Source organism: Panthera onca, chromosome B3 (assembly GCF_046562875.1).
Source record: "Panthera onca isolate mPanOnc1 chromosome B3, mPanOnc1 haplotype 2, whole genome shotgun sequence".
In the NCBI taxonomy this organism is placed as follows: Eukaryota; Metazoa; Chordata; class Mammalia; order Carnivora; family Felidae; genus Panthera; species Panthera onca.
This window is the reverse complement of record NC_138344.1, coordinates 11,393,575-11,409,248: the sequence shown is the minus strand read 5'-3', so window position 1 is coordinate 11,409,248 and position 15,674 is coordinate 11,393,575. Positions and strand designations below refer to the sequence as shown.

Genomic DNA, 15,674 nt, shown 5'->3' with positions numbered 1-15,674 from the left:
CGACCTCGGCTGTCCACTGAATGGCCTGGAGCTTTAAGAGCACTGAACCTGAATGCAACCTCTAGGTGCAGACTGGACACTGGGAATTTTAAAACCTTCTCCAGTAGTTCAAATGTGCAGCCAAGGCTACAAAGCCCTGCTCTCACTGATAGGTGGTTCTACTAAGAGGAAGGTATATTTAGAGAAAAGATGGGCAACGAGTGAGTCTAAAAGGAATAATCGTGGAGTTTTAAAGACGATTGAGCCCAGAGAACTCATCTAGCCCGGCAGCCTGGCAGGGGATGTGACACAGTGAGCTGGGAGCTGGGATGTGTGTAGAGAAAACCAGTGCCCACCCTCAGGCTTGCCAGTGATGGGACTGTGGCATCTAATAGGGCACTCAGTTTTACCATTGTCCAGTATGGTGCTGCTGAATTTTCTGATTTTTTTCCCAAGAGTATCAGAGATCTGGATTTTTATGCAATTTCTCGAAGCTTTTAAATGTTGGCAACTAATTAAAACAAACAAACAAACAGGGGCTCCTGGATGGTTCAGTTAAGCATTCAACTTCGGTTCGGGTCCTGATCTCACAGTCCGTGGGTTCGAGCCTCGTGTCTGTCTAAGCACTGATTGCTCAGAGCCTGGAACCTGGTTCAGGTTCTGTGTCTCCTCTCTCTGCCCCTCCCCTGCTCACATACACTCTTTCTCTCTCTCAAAAAAAATAAAATAAGTTAAAAACATCATGTGAGGCCCTATTGGGTGAGTCAACAGACTGTATCTGTGGGTAATCGATGGGTCTCCTAGATTGAACTTGACCTCTTCTTTCAGGTTCCAGGGGAAAACGCAGCAGTCCTAGATGTGCCTGAGAAAAGGTTAGATAGAGCTTAGATAAAACGCTGCCTCCCCACTCCTGGTTTTTGGGCCTCTTCCGCCCTAGGGTGATTCTGAGAGGGTCGAGGCTAGGACCGAGCTGGCCACAGAGGCTGTTGACCCTACCCAGGGGTGTGCGGGCCACCGCAGTGTCCCTGCACGAGAGCATAGCTCCATTTGCTCCCTGAGCAAATTGAAGCCCTAACACCGGCCACATGCCAGATTAAGGGATTTGTGGTTTGTTTATTTTCTGATTGTAAGACCTTTCGCCTGAGAAGGCTTTTGGATATGAATTTCTTTTCAGGACATCAGTGCTGTGCTCAGAGACGGGGAGGGAAGAGTTTGATCAGGAGGAGGTCTGAGGTTACACAGACACATGCTCTGCCCTCCCTTGCAGATGTGACTTTCATCCCCATGTCTCCTTGGTGAACACTGTCTTTCCCCTCCCCTCGCTGCCCCCCTCCCCCAAACTAACCACATGAATCACATCTTCCTGGAAATGTTCTTGTTCCATTCCTTCCCAGTTCCTACTGAGGTAATCGCTTCCACCTATTATGAACATTGCTCCTGCTTCTCCTGTGGTGCTTATCAATCTGGCCTGATAATTCGCTAGTGTATGGGTTGGTCTCCCCCCCTAAACAGTGCTGGAATTTCCTCGAGAGCAGGGGCCGTGCCTTATACTCCTGGTAGGAGCTTCAGAGGCACCTGGCTCATTGCACGGGGCAGCCAGGGCACTGTGGTGAGGACAGCAGCACTCAACAAACACTCCATGTGCCCTCCTACATCTCCCGGTATCCCTTGCAATTGGACAGGAGTCATGTGACCAGTTTTTGCCAATAGGCTGTGACAAGAAATGTGTCCCTTGGGGGCCAATGTTTCTTTTTTTTTTAATTTTAAAAAAAATATTTATTTATTTTTGAGAGAGAGAAACAGAGTGCGAGCAGTGGAGGGACAGACAGAGAGGGAGACACAGAATCTGAAGCAGGCTCCAGGCTCTGAGCTGTCAGCGCAGAGCCCGAAGTGGAACTTGAACTCACAAACTGCGAGATCATGACCTGAGCTGATGTCAGACACTCAACCGACTAAGCCACCCAGGCGCCCCAGGGCCAATGTTTCTTAAGAGCTGGCCCTCCCTTCTTCTCTTCTGCCTTGGAGAACCTCAAAGCCTCTCATAAAGACGGTGTCAGCCTAAGAAGGAAGAATCCTAGATCCCTGAATCACTGGCTGGAAGAGGCTGGGAGCCGACCTGCACCACACCTTGCACGAATGAGCAATGAGCTTCAGTTGTGCTAAACCATGAAGGGTCTGGGGGTTGTTACTGTAGCACAGCCTACAACCACTATTATCCTGGCTTCCATTGTGCTCAGCAAACGTTTGACTCAAATGGAACTGGAAAATACAAAGAAGTCAAAAAGCAGAAAGGGGGACGCCCAGCAGCGCACACGGCCTTGTACCTGTGGCTGGCGGGTCCGGGGCCGGAGATGCCTGCCCTCTCGGATCTGCTGCCAGCCTTTCCACCGAGAGTCAATCACTGGGGAAGGTGTTAACACCAAAGGAGGCTCCAGATTGAATCGAGAGCTCAGGGGCACAGAGGGACCCACTTAATTCCCATCCTGCAGCCATGGGTAAACAAGAACACTCCTGAGCGATGTCTGACAGGGACACGGGGGTGCCGTTTAATGAGCAGCTTGTAATAGAAGCTGACTGAGTCATGTGGGAACAAATCACCCTTGATTTCCTTTCTATCTCCTCAGTTGCTCTGGCCAATTTAGAGACTGTGTGTGTGGCCGACTTGTACACTATTTCCTTCCTTAGGATAACAGCTGGGTGTTAAAACACAAACTAATTAATTTTGCCTTCCCAAATGAGGTTAGCTGGGTGCATCCGGGATGTTGTATTGACAATGCACCTTTAATATCCCAGTCTTGAGATTTTAATTAGAAGGCAAAGTAATCTCAAAGAAGGCAGTAATTATTTTTCAAATTGGTTACCCCAATTGCCAAGACGATTAAGCGCCGTATTTTATGAGCATGGACAGCAATAGATGAGGATTGCCAAAATCATCTCCAAAGCACATTTGTCCTTCTTCCTGGCTCCCTGGGCTCGGGATGTGGCAAGCGCAATGGTTGCCACTGTTGGAAAAAGACGCCAAAAGGGCTTTCTCTAAGACACTAAAAGCACTTTGTGGGACATAGCTCATATTGTCCTTAAGGAGCAGGAATGCCTTACAGGTAGTTACCATGGGACACTTGGTGTCGCTTTGTGCAAGGTCAGCAGCAAAGTAGGGGACAAGACCCTCGGACTCCTGGTCTCCCATTATCCACATCAACAGTCTCGGCCCTGATCTGAGGGCCCACAGCTGTCTTTTCTGACCACAGCCCTCTGCGTAGGGCTCTGGTATCCTGGGGAACATCTCAGGATGAGGCTGCCCAGCTTTGTGACGATGGAGAGCTGGGGATTTTGTCTCAAAATCTGGAAGGGGGGCAGTGCAGAGCTAAGTCCCGTGGATGGTTGAGGCCCATTCCTGGTCCTCAGGCCTCCGTGCTTACCCAAACCAATGCTCTTCAGTCGAGTCAGCAAGGTTAACCTCAAGTAAGACCATGCCACCAAAAACTCCCCAGTGACTCTCGGAGTCCCCGGGAGAATGTCCAGTGGCCTCAGCCAGGCTTGCGAAGCCCTTGTGAACTGGGCCTGAAATCCCTCCTACCGCCTGGCATACACAGCCACATGGCTACAAGGTACTTCTTGGTTTCTAGCAGGACATCACCACCTCCCAGTTCTCCTGGCTGGCAATTCCTTCGTATGGTCTCAGCTTCGATGTCACTTCCCGGACCTCCCCAGATGGGTCTGTGCCTATGTGCTGTTCTTTCCCTAGCAGAGCACTTATCACCCTATGCTATAATTATTCATTTACTTGTCTTTCTCCTCCCCTACAATTAAAAATTCTGTGAGCAAGTGGACTGACTTCCTGCTTCTTTATGACCCCAGATCCTAGCATAGCTCATGCACAGAGTGGGTGAATCACAAATCTTTATTCAATGAAGCAATGAGTGGAAACGAGCAAGCAGAGGCCAGTGATTCCCGGTGGGGGCACTGGTCAGAGAAGTGAAGGAGGCTGGCCTTACCACAGACCCTTCTAGGCAGCCACGAGGCCTGCACATGAGAGAGGCACGCTAACGGTATGATGCCAAAAAACATGAGGAAAAATCACGATGCTGATCCCTTCAGGGCTTCCTCCTGCTACAGGGAGGGCCCCTTGGGGAGTCAAGAGACTGTCGCTCATGCACAGGGATCACCCTTTGGCCCAGCAGGGACAGAAAGACCACCTCTTGGGGGCTGAAAACTTGTGGCTGGATCCTGGAGGTTAAACTGACGCCACTCCAGACAGGAAAAAAAAATAATAATTAACCTCATTCATAACTAAAGGAATCCCATTTCACACAACAGTCAGATGCCATTTTCCGCTGGATTGGAAACATAACAAATGTTGATAATATACCACGTTGGCAAGGTTATGGAAAAACAGGAATTTTCAATAATCGTAGGTGGGAGTGTAAATTGGTACCTACCTCTAGTGAGGGCAATTTGGTAACCTCTATACAAACTAACAATACCCACATTCATCTCTTTTTAGCGATGGCACATCTAATGAGCAAGCCTATACATGCATGTATGTGTGCAGGTGTCAGTATAAGATGATCACTGTCGCAGTGATTATACTAGGACAAGATTGGAAAAACCCACGGTGACCACCAATGGCTTCTGCTCACAGAAATTATTGCCCAGACACTGTAAAGGAGAGCTAGGTGCTGTGTACTGATGTGGAATGATTTCCAGAATATATCAAGGTACGGTGCTTAAAACACGCTCCCTTATGTTTAAAAGTGGCTATTTCTGGAGGAGTATACACAGAAAACCAGTTTAACAGGCTGCCTCTGTGGAGGAAAGCTTGCTTGCTTTTCACTTTAAATCCTTTTAGACTGTTTGGATTTTTCTTTTTACTGTGTGCATTTGCTATTTAAAAAATAGAGAGACAGGCTATGAAAAATGACTTAATACCGCAGACCTCTCTCCTTTCCTCCATGTAACGCCGTCATGGAATATACACTCCACGTCCCTGGAGGAGACTGGAACCCGGCTCCTGGACTGGCCCTAGGGACACGTTCTTTGGACTGAGATGGGCATGTGTGGGAGGGGCCACCTCCCAACTGCCCTGGTCTTGCCTCTTATTCTCTCCACCAGGCTTGCTCTCTCACCCATCCAACCTCAGGCTTCTCCAGGCTGCCAGGCAGCAGTGCCCGCTCTGCAGATCTGCTGCTCCAGCCCTGGCTGGGACGCCCGCTGGATCACTGCCATCCTACGGCCTACGTTCAGCACTTTTGGTGCCCAATTAAGCACCAATTCACAGGCTTCCTCTGCACCAGGCCCACGGTTGGGCAGCTAAACGGGCCAGGCAGCAGGCTGCTTTCCTGCCCGAGGGCCACCCTCTCAGTGGGTCACAGCCTTCCAAATTGTTGTCATTGAATCTGAGCCATTCACTACCAGCTGCGGACCAGAGTGTTCCCCATCCTGCAGCCACGTTCAGCTGCCTGGGTGTCCTTCCGCTGGGTTGCTCATCTCCCTTGCCAGCAGCCAGCTGGGGCACTGTGCCATCCTGCAGTGTGGCAGAGCCAGAAGCCCTCTGGAAGAGCTGTTCAGTCAGGGGCAGGGCCAGTATGAAGAGTCAAGGGCAGGCTTTCTTAGCACCAGGCTGCCCCCTCCCTGCAAAGCCCCTGCCCAAGAACTACCTCAGATGGGCAAGCATCTGCAGAGTAGCCAGTGGTTAGAGACTCTCCTGGCACAGGTGCAATGAATCAAAGACTCTCTGAGTGGAAAAGGTGACCATATAGCCCAATTGTTGTGGGCTGAAAGATGTTCCCTCAAAACTCGTCTGTGGAAGTCAACCTCAGAATCTCATCTGGAGATCAGGGTCTTTACAGAGGTAATGAAGTTAAAATGAGGTAATTAGGGTGGCCCTTATTCCAATGCAATGGATGTCATAATACGCAGGGGGGATTTGGAGATACACAGGCACACAGGGAGAACGATGGAGCTGGTCCTCCACAAGAGAGAGGCCTGGAACAGATTCTTCCCTCAGAGCTCTTGGAAGGACTTCCAGTTTCCATATCTGTGAGACAATAATTTCCTGTTGTCAATTTAGGTCACTCGGCCTGTGGTCCTTTGTTATAGCAGTCCTCACAAACTAATACACTAACTCTGCCTGATGCGGGTTTCCCAAGTCATGGCCCACCAAGAGGCATTCACTGCCGCCTGAACAGGAGGCAACCAAGCTCATTTCAGATGACCTTTATTTGTTGGAATGTTCTTCCCAGTGTCCAGATGAAACCTGACTCCCTTTATATCCCTTCTCAACCTTAGTTCTACACCTGGAGCCTCACAGGCCAAATCCTTGAGCCCCTCAAGGGCAAAATCCTTGCTTCATTGACTTTTGTGTTCCCCCAGGACAGGCCTGGAGCCTTCTGGGAGCCTATAAATACTTGTTAATCAGAGAAAGATTGTTCTCATGCTCTTTGGAGACTTCTCTGTCTAAAGCTTTCAACTTTCGAACTTCTCTGCCACTGTGGTCCTTCTCATGCCTGGGCCTGGGACCTAAAACATCTCCAAGTGGGATTTGACCAAGGTCATTGCTGATCTCCCAGACTCTTGAAATGTTATACATTTTGTATAAGATCTAAGATTTTTAGATTATACAGTTGTTTAGAACTTGAGTACAGAATCTTGCATTTATCCATATTAAATTCCCTCTTTGACTGACTAATTGTTTCAGCCCATCAAAAGAAGTGTGGATTCAACTCTGAGCCCCAAATATTAGGAATGTCCCAAAAGTCATGTCTTCTGTGCATTGGCTGAGGAGACAACTGATGCCTTCATCTAAGCCATTGGTAAAAATGGGGATAGTTGGCAGGATGGGAGGCTGGTGGAATGTTCTTAGAGATCCCCATGAAATCAACCTTTAATTAATTAGTGTCTTTGGGTATCAGCGGTCAACAGACAGTGGTCAGCCTGTCAAGGACATGAGAGGAGGGATGGCAGTGGAAGAGTAGAGACAACTGAAGCCTATACACATGGGTTCTAGTCCCGCTGCTCTTCATCTGAGTGACCTGGGGTGATCCACTTAGCATTTCTGAGCCTGTTTCCTTGTGAGGAAAATGGGGATGAAAATAGTGTCTATCTTACAAGGCTTCTCTGAGAAGAGAGTTAACATTTGCTCCCTTTTACTCCTTGAACCATCCATCAGATCGCAGTTCTTCCTCCATCAAGAAATACTTTGTCAACGTATTGATCCTGGCTCTACCTGTCTACCATCCTCCTTGGAAAAGCAGAGCAGGACAGTGTGCCCTGGCATCGTCCAGTGAGCACAACTGCTCTCGGTGTTTACTTCTTCAGGTGTTCATGAGCCATTGATTGCACTGCTGACCTTTTTAAAATTCTGGCTTAGGGTTGACAACAAGCCCAGTGGAGTCCATATTTCACCCATGTTTAGAAAATTGGGGCAAGGATGGGCTGTTCCAGACTGTCCTTTTCCAATTTTTGTATGATTTGGAGAAGATCACAGCCAGCTTCTCAGTGGTCTTAGTGTACGATTTCTCCCAGGATGTTAATTGGTCTTGGTGTTGTTGAGAGTAGAGGTTCTCAAACTTATGCCATGCATCGGAATCACCTACTGGGTTTGTTAAAATGCAGATTTCTTGGCCCCAGTCCTACAGTTTCTGATTCAGTAAGCCCGGTTGGGCCCGAGAATTTGCATTTCTAACAGGTACCCAGGTGATGCTGATATTGCTGGTCTGGGGACCATGTTGAGAAGCACTGGTTTCAAGCAGTTGGGTGGGATTGTAAGTAATGATACCAAAGGCTTTGTTACACTATCCACAGCTCTTCTTTGCTGAGAAGACAGATGTAGAAGAGAAATCAAGAGTCCAGTTTCCCTCTGTCTTTTGTAGCCTCTGCACCACCTGCCCTCATCTTTTTGGTTTTCCTTACTTGAAACATAAGATGCCCTTTCTGTTGTTTTTATTTCTTAAGCTCAAACTCAGGCTTTGGCCTTCCTGACATTATTCTTCTAGGGCCTCTGTCATTATTCCCTGGTTATTGTAACAGCGGGCAAATGGATCCGGGGCAGGCGGGGGGCGGGGGTGATCCGGAGCAAGGGAGGAGTCCTGAATCTGTCTCTTGCCAGCCATGGGACCTTATACAAGTTACTTACCACCCAAGGCTCAATTTTCTTATCTTTAAAATGGGATATTTGTAGTAGCTCTCTCATTACGTGACACAATGCTTAGCATGGTGTCTGGCACAGAAGTGTTAGGGATGGTTACTTGTGGCCCTTGTCTCTTTTCCTACATGTCCTTCTTAAATCTGAGGTCACTGGAGACCTGTTGACCAGTCGCCAGATGCTCTCTGAGTATCAGCACTGTGCAGCGGGAAGTGGCATCACCCTGGCCTCAAGGCACTTACACCTGAAACAATTAGTGACCAGAAGTAGGTTAATAATCACAAATGTGTACTAGGAGATTGTTGAACCAGGGAAACTGAAACCATGGTCATTTGGTCTCTTGACATGGCTCTACCATGTGCCAGGTGTTAGTGCTGGATGGACTTAACACAAGCAGCATTGGCTCTAGAAGTGATTTATATACATGATTTCATGTGGTCTTCACAATAAGCCTATTGGCAGCTACTAGAGCATCCCACAATTTTTTCCCCCATGAATGGATGGACTGCGGACACTAAACCAGCCCTGGGAGCACAGTGACTTGCATGTGGACATATCTGGGCATTGTAAGCCACCCAACAGCCAAATGAATGAGGGAGGGCAGAGACCAAGGTGAGGTCAAGGGGCAAACGACACTGAGAGCCTCAACAGGGGGTTCCACAAGACTGTGTCAAGCCTCAGGTGCCAGCGGGTGTTTGGTGGGACCCTGAGGTATTCTCACCTTTTGGTGCATTGTGCCTGGTGGGAAAGCTGCCCCATACTCAGAACTGCCCTGTGCACTGTGCTCATATATGCTGCTGCCCACTGTGGTCTCCTAACACCGCTTCCCCAGTGCGGCAGTGCCCGGCCCACTGAGCTCACTGGGCCCCCAATCCAGACTGGGCTGGGTGTAAATTTGCTGCATCTCATGCACTGGCTAGAGTGGGGTGATGTGCTTGAGTGCCTGGCTGTGCCTCTCACTGGCTGGGTGGTCTCCCACAAATCACCCAACCCGTCTGGGCATTGACTTCCTCATTTGCAGAATGAAGACGCTAGGATGACTCAAAGTTCATTCCCACTTGACATTCCCACCAGCAGGGCACAAGGATTCTGATTTCTTCACATCCTCACTGACACTTGCTATCTCCCACTTTTTTGATAGCCATCATCCTAGTGGGTGTAGAGTGGTACCTCACCGTGGTTTCGTGTTTTCCCAATGACTAGTGATGTTGAACATCTTTTCATGTGCTTTTTGGCTATCTGTACATCTGCTCTGTAGAAATGTCTATCCAAATCATTTTTAAATTGGGCTGTTTGATTTATTTATGTTGCTGAGTTGTAGGAGTTCCATATGTACTCCAGATACTAATCCCTTATCAGATATGTGATTTGCAAATATTTTCTCCCATTCTGTGGGTGAATTTTTTTTCACTCTTTTAATATATTAGCTTTTTGGTGCAGAAGAAGTTTTAATTTTGATGAAGTCCATTTTACCTGTTTTTTCTTTTGTTGCCTGTGTTTTTGGTGTCATTCTTAAGAAGCCGTGGCTTAACCTAAGGTCATAAGGATTTTCCCCTACGTTTTCCTCGAATAGCAACTTTCTTATAATAGAATTGTATACTTAAAAGCAGCTAACATGGGCTACTATATAAAAAACAAACAAACATAACAAGTGTTATCAGGGATGTGGGAAAAGTCAATGACAAATGTCAGTGAAAATGTGGAGAAACCGAGACCCTTGGGCACTGCTGGTGGATTGTAAAATGGTGCAGCTACTATGGAGAACAGTGTGGAGGTTCTTTAAAAAATTAAAAACAGAACTACCATATGATCCAGCAATTCTACTTGGGTATGTAGCCAAAAGAATCAAAAGCAGGGTCTTGGGGCGCCTGAGTGGCTCAGTTGGTTCAGCAACTGACTTTGACTCAGGTCACAATCTCCCAGTTTGTGGGATCAAGCTCTGAGCTGGGTTGTGTGCTGACAGCATAGAGCCTGCTTCAGATTCTCTGTCTCCCTCACTCTCTGCCCCTCCCCTGCTCTCTCTCTCTCTTTCAAGAATAAACAAAACAAACATTAAAAAAAAAAAAGAAAGCAGGGTCTTGAAGAGAGAGCACACCTATGTTCATAATAGCACTACTCACAATTGTCAAGAGGTGAAAGAAAATTGAATGTCCTTTGATGGGTGAATGGACAAACAATATTACTCGGTCTTCAAAAGGAAGCACATTCTGACATATGCTACAGTATGGATGAACCTTGAGGACATTATATTAAGTGAAAATGAGTCAGTCACAGAAAGGCAACTGCTGTGCGAATCTACTTGTAGGAAGTATATAAAGTAGCCAAATTCATGGCAAGTGAAGTAGAAAGTGGTGCCAGGGGCTGGAGGGATTGGAGAAAAGGGGACTTGTTGTTTCATAGGTACAGAGTGTCAGATTTGCAAGATGAAAAACTTCTGGAGATCTGTTTCCCAACAGTGTCAATATACTTAACGCTACTGAGCTGCCCGGTTAAAACTGGTTAAAGTAGTAAATATTATGTAGTATATATTTTATCACAACGAAAATGTTTATCCCCTCCCACCTCATAAACAGAATTTAATTACAGAGTTTTAAATAAGGAACAAGATTATCCTGTGAACTAGTTTATACTGGAACTTTGAGGTGAAGAACTCCCGACAGGTGACTCTGACTTCATCCATCACTCTACTACAGGATCCTTTATCAAAATTGAGCCTAATATGGCTCCTTCCTGTGGTTTCACCTTCTGGTCCTACTTCTACTTCTTCCTTTTAAATATGGTCTTTTTTTTTTTTTTTTTAAGTTTGCTTATTTGAGAGAGAGAGAGAGAGAGAGAGAGAGAGAGAGAGAGAGAATGAGCAGGGGAGGGGCAGAGACAGAGGGGGACAGAGGATCTGAAGCAGGCTCTGCACTGACATCACAGAGCCCGATGCAGGGCTCAAACTCAGGAACTGTGAGATCATGACCTGAGCCAAAGTTGAATGCTTAACCGACTGAGCCACCCAGGCGCCCCCTAACTTCTACCTCTTAAGTCTATAGGTCAAGTCTAATCCCTTGGTGGGTGGTTGGTGGCAGCTGGCATGGTGGCAGGAGCTATGGTTGACTGACTGTGTGTCTCCTTCGTCAGCACAGGACACACACTCAGATGTAGGAAGTGTTCCCCAGCGAAGGGACAGAAAAAACAGGGCTCAGGCAGACAATGGGCCTCTTCAACCGCATGAGTAGCGGAGCCGGGATTTGAAGCCAAGGCTCCCTAACTCCAAAGCCCATAATTTTCATGCTAGACGGGTCTGCCTCTGGGCCAGGTTCCTCCTCAGCCATCTTTTCTGTGATCCCTTGGTCTTTTCTCCTGTGGCTTTTTTCCACGTGCCCCCCGCCCCCACCAGCCCACTCCTCCTCTTGAAGCAAACCCCAGGTAAATTCCCACCAAGTCCAAGGCAAGCCCTCCCTCTCACTACAGATGCTGCCCACCTTTCCTGTAACACCCTCTTGGACCCCAGACCCCACAGAGGGAGAGGCTCATTGGCAGAAATCCATTCCAAGGCCCCTGAAGCCCTCTCCGCCCCCCGCCCCCCACCTCTTTCCCTTGCTAAAAGCAGAAGGCTGCCCTGTTCTCTCTCCTGCAGGATTTCCTCCCGGGAGTTGCTGCAGGAGAAAATGTTGCCATCCCAGGATTAACACCCTGTTTGTTTAAAGGGCTTATTACTGGTGCTTAATGCTATTTTGACAGATGAAAGTGAGTCAATTATAGCTGGAAATAGCTCTGGCTGTGTACGTCTCTTCCAGGTAGTGGCCCTTTCCCTGTCTAAGGGACTGTTTCTCTTTACCAAGGGGCAGTCCTTCTTCTTTTCTTATCCCGTCTGACCTCCAAACCATGCAAAGAATTTCTTCCTTCCAGGAAGAGGCAACATTTAAGGCCTGGAACCTAAATCCAAGAGATGGGGGTTTCTGGGGGCAAGACCCACGCTGTGACAGGGGTGAAGTGGATGCTGAAGGAAGGCCTGACAGGTGAACCTCCAGGATAAGGGATGTGGCCCCAGTGAGCCCTGTGTCCATCAGGAGTCACTGTGCTCCATCAGCCACGAGCATGGCTGCCTCTTCCTGAATGTCTCTTTAGGCCTTTTTGGGGGGCAATGGGTTTCTGTGTTGACACCCACCCTAAAGAGACCAGAGCTGGTCGCAGGCTTGGGTGCCTCAGGGGTCACCTTGGTGAGGACAGCAAGAGTCCTTTGATTGGCTAGAGAGTTTCCCAGGGTCACACTGAGTTATGCTCAGGCCCCAGTAAAGAGCATTTCAGTTTCACAGGAGGTCTGTACAAGGGGCTCGCTTATGCCCAGAGCAGGACAGTGAACCCCCTGCCATGTGACTGGATGGGCATCTGGTTGTAGGGCCTGACCCAAGCTGCAAGGTCAGGAGTGTGCAGGGGCATGTTTGTAACAGGCATCTCAAGCTTAATATGCCCTAAATCCTTCTTCCTCAATACCCCCAGGCATGCATGGGGTTCTCCCCAGCTCTCCACTCACAGAAAATGGTGCCACTGTCCATCCACCTGCTCAAGCTCTAATCCTAACTGCCATCCTGGATGTTTCTCTTTCTCACACCCTGGAGGTCCTTAAGCAGAACCCACCAGAAAATCCTGCTGCCTCTCCTCCAAAGTATTCAGCAAATCTGAGCCAACTGTTGCCTATCTGCCACCACTGTCCCAGTCAAAGCCACAGTCAGCCCCAACCCAAACTATTGCAAGAGCTTCCAACACATGTTCCTCCTTCCATCCTTGCCCTTCATGGTTTATCACTCGTGCAGCAGCAAGGGGAGGACTGTTCTCAACACAGCTCTCCAGGCTGGCAACTACGGATTGGTCAAAACTGGCATGCCAGATGGAACCCACCTGCCAGCGCCCCTCCTTCCTCCAGGTGGGAAGGCTCAGAAAGGCCGGGGACGTGCTGAGGTCATACAACCAGTGAGGGGGGTAAGCTGGAATGGAAATGCATCTGGGAAAGGAGTATTGCCCACCAAGCACCTGTCATACTTGGTGACGGCCCCCACCCCCAGGGAGAGGCCGCTCACCCGCGGACGGCGTGCAGCAGGCGCAGAGAGGGGTATGCAGTTCGCACGTTGACGCGGTGCTTCAGGATGAGCTCGTTGACCCACTCAACGCGCTCCTTGCCGCCCCTGGCCATGAAGGCGGGAATCCACAGGATGCTGCCGTTGAGACTGTGCAGTCGCTGCAGCAACTTCTCCCGCCAAGTGGCGTTGACCAAGTCCTCAAAGGCCCGTTGGATGACGGAGGGGTTCATGGTCACCAGGTCTGTCTTGAGCCCCACATCCCGGGCATATTCCTGTACGGGGGCCAGGTTGCACCTGCCAGGGAGAAAAGCATCATGGTCCTTTTGGGGCAAGATGAGACGCTGTTGCTTGTATTTCATTTTGTCCAACCTTTGCCTCCCCTCACCTCTTCCTCATCCCCAAAGACCCAGGGCATCTTCCAGCACCCACCCGCCCCTCCTGTCACCCGTGCTCCTTCTTCCCTGCCACACGTATTTGCTAGGCTCTTACCACACACATACAACTTTGCTGGTCCCTGGGGCTGTACAGTGCCTGCCTTCTGGAGTTGAGGATGTAGCAGAGGAAGGAGGCAAGTAAGCCACCCTCAGCTCACAAGATGACCATGCTATTGCAGGTGTGACCTGGCCACGTTAGGTAACAGTGAGGGCTCTGAAGGCACACTCCTACTTCTTACCTGTGTGATTCTGGGCAACCTGCTCAACCTCTCTGTGCTTCCTAAGAGCTTTCCCTACAGCTAAGGAATATGCCCAATGGTTTCTTTAGCTATGATAGAGATTGCAACAGCACCCCATGCCAGGGATTAAAGGAGTCATTGCATATCGAGTACTTAGGACCCTGTTGGACCACACCAAGATCTCAGTAAATGCAAACTATTGGCCTATTAATATTCCCATATTGGTATGGGAAGGAGGAATGTTTGGTCGTGTTCCCAGAGGTGGTGACCACTGAGAGAAATCTAGAAGGATGGGTGAGCATTAGTCCATTTGTGGGTGAGGCAGTTAGAAGAGTGTTTTTCCAGCTTGCCCAAGCAGAGGAATCACTTCAGGCAGTAGTTAAAAATACAGATTCACTGTGTCTCTCACCTGGGCATCCAGGTTCAGCAGGTGAGCCTAGGAATTGATACTTAGTTTTACAAGCTCTTCAGGTGATTCTTATAACCAGGCAGTTTGGGAAACATCAGGCTCTGGCATTGTAGGCACAAGAAATGTATGTAAGGGCATAGAGGTGTGGAGCAGTGTGGGTATTAAGGGAAGGCAAGCGATATGCCTTCTGGGGCATATTGTGTGGAGGAGATGAATCTAGAGAGGTCAGCAGGGCCTATATGTCAGGGATGTGGCTCCAAGGGCGATAGGGAGTCACTGAAGATTCCCGAGCAGGGCAGTAACAGATTTGCATTTTAGGCAATAGCTAGACAACAATAAGATGAAGTTGTACAGGTATTTAGAGTGGATGGAATTGTATCTAGGAGGACAAACTAAAAGGCCATTGCAATCTCTTGCTGAACAAGCCTGGGACTCTGGGTGGGTGGCCTCTGATATCTCACCAGAGGCCTGCTTTGCGGGGAACTCTCCCACCTTCACGGGTCCAGCTTGCATGTGCACACTGGGGCTTCTTGCCTGTGATGCAAGCTGATCAGACTAGGGTGGCCAAGGGCACTGCTGGGGAGGCCTTGCTGCTGTCTGCCTGGAAGATTTGTTGGTGGAGGAGCCCTTTGACCAGTGGAGTTAAGTCTGAGAAATTAGAGTAAGTATTTATAGAACAGAGGCTGGAGACATGAAGACCAGGGTCACAGGTCATTGCCAAATGATGAGATCCAGAGAGACACCACTTACCCTCCTTTCAAGCCAGGACTTTCTTCCTTCAACGATTGGGGAGAAAAAGTAGGATCATCAGAAAGAAAACTAACATCCTGGGGCTCCGGGTGTGTGCCAGCCCCTGGTCCTTTAACACAGGTCTGCTCATCTTATTCTGGCTCAGTATTAATCACCCTCACTTTATGGATGTGGAAACCAAGGCCCAGAATGTGCCAAGTAACTTGCCCAGAGTCCCAGAGCTAGTAAGGGAATCTCCAGGATTCAGTCTCTGGTGTGTCGGGCTCAAAATCCTGTTTGCTGCTCAGACTAGACCCCCTAAAATGCCCGCTCTCCCCATTCCCACCCTGGCCTTGCTATCGCTGACTGTGGTTACACATTGCAAGGGGGCAGAACTGACTTGAGACACCTTCAGGGGCCCCTGCTGCAGACCTTAGAGGAACAGAGCATCTCATCATGTCCACCAGTTACAGACAGTTACTCCTATTGTGCTATAGCCCAGCTGAACCAGGCTTCTAAGGGCTTCCTGAAGGCCTGGGGCCTCTTCCAGGCCAACCACCAGGCCCCGAGAGCAGGGGCCTCAGTGCAGTTCAGGTGTACTGAGTCTATCGTGGGCCAGTGAGGGCTGTGGGAGAGGCAAAGGAGGAACTGATGTGGAGCCTGACCCCAGGAGGC

General features: G+C 49.0%; 1 protein-coding gene across 2 annotated transcripts in view; it reads right to left on the bottom strand.

The window, feature by feature from the left end:
* Window positions 1–15,674, bottom strand: part of ST8SIA2 (ST8 alpha-N-acetyl-neuraminide alpha-2,8-sialyltransferase 2) — a 67,048-nt gene that overhangs the window by 6,938 nt on the left and 44,436 nt on the right. For both annotated transcript variants that reach the window (XM_060617732.3, XM_060617733.3), the window contains exon 5: window positions 13,189–13,482. In XM_060617732.3, the coding sequence (XP_060473715.1) occupies window positions 13,189–13,482 (294 nt within the window). The remainder of the gene's footprint in view (window positions 1–13,188; window positions 13,483–15,674) is intronic.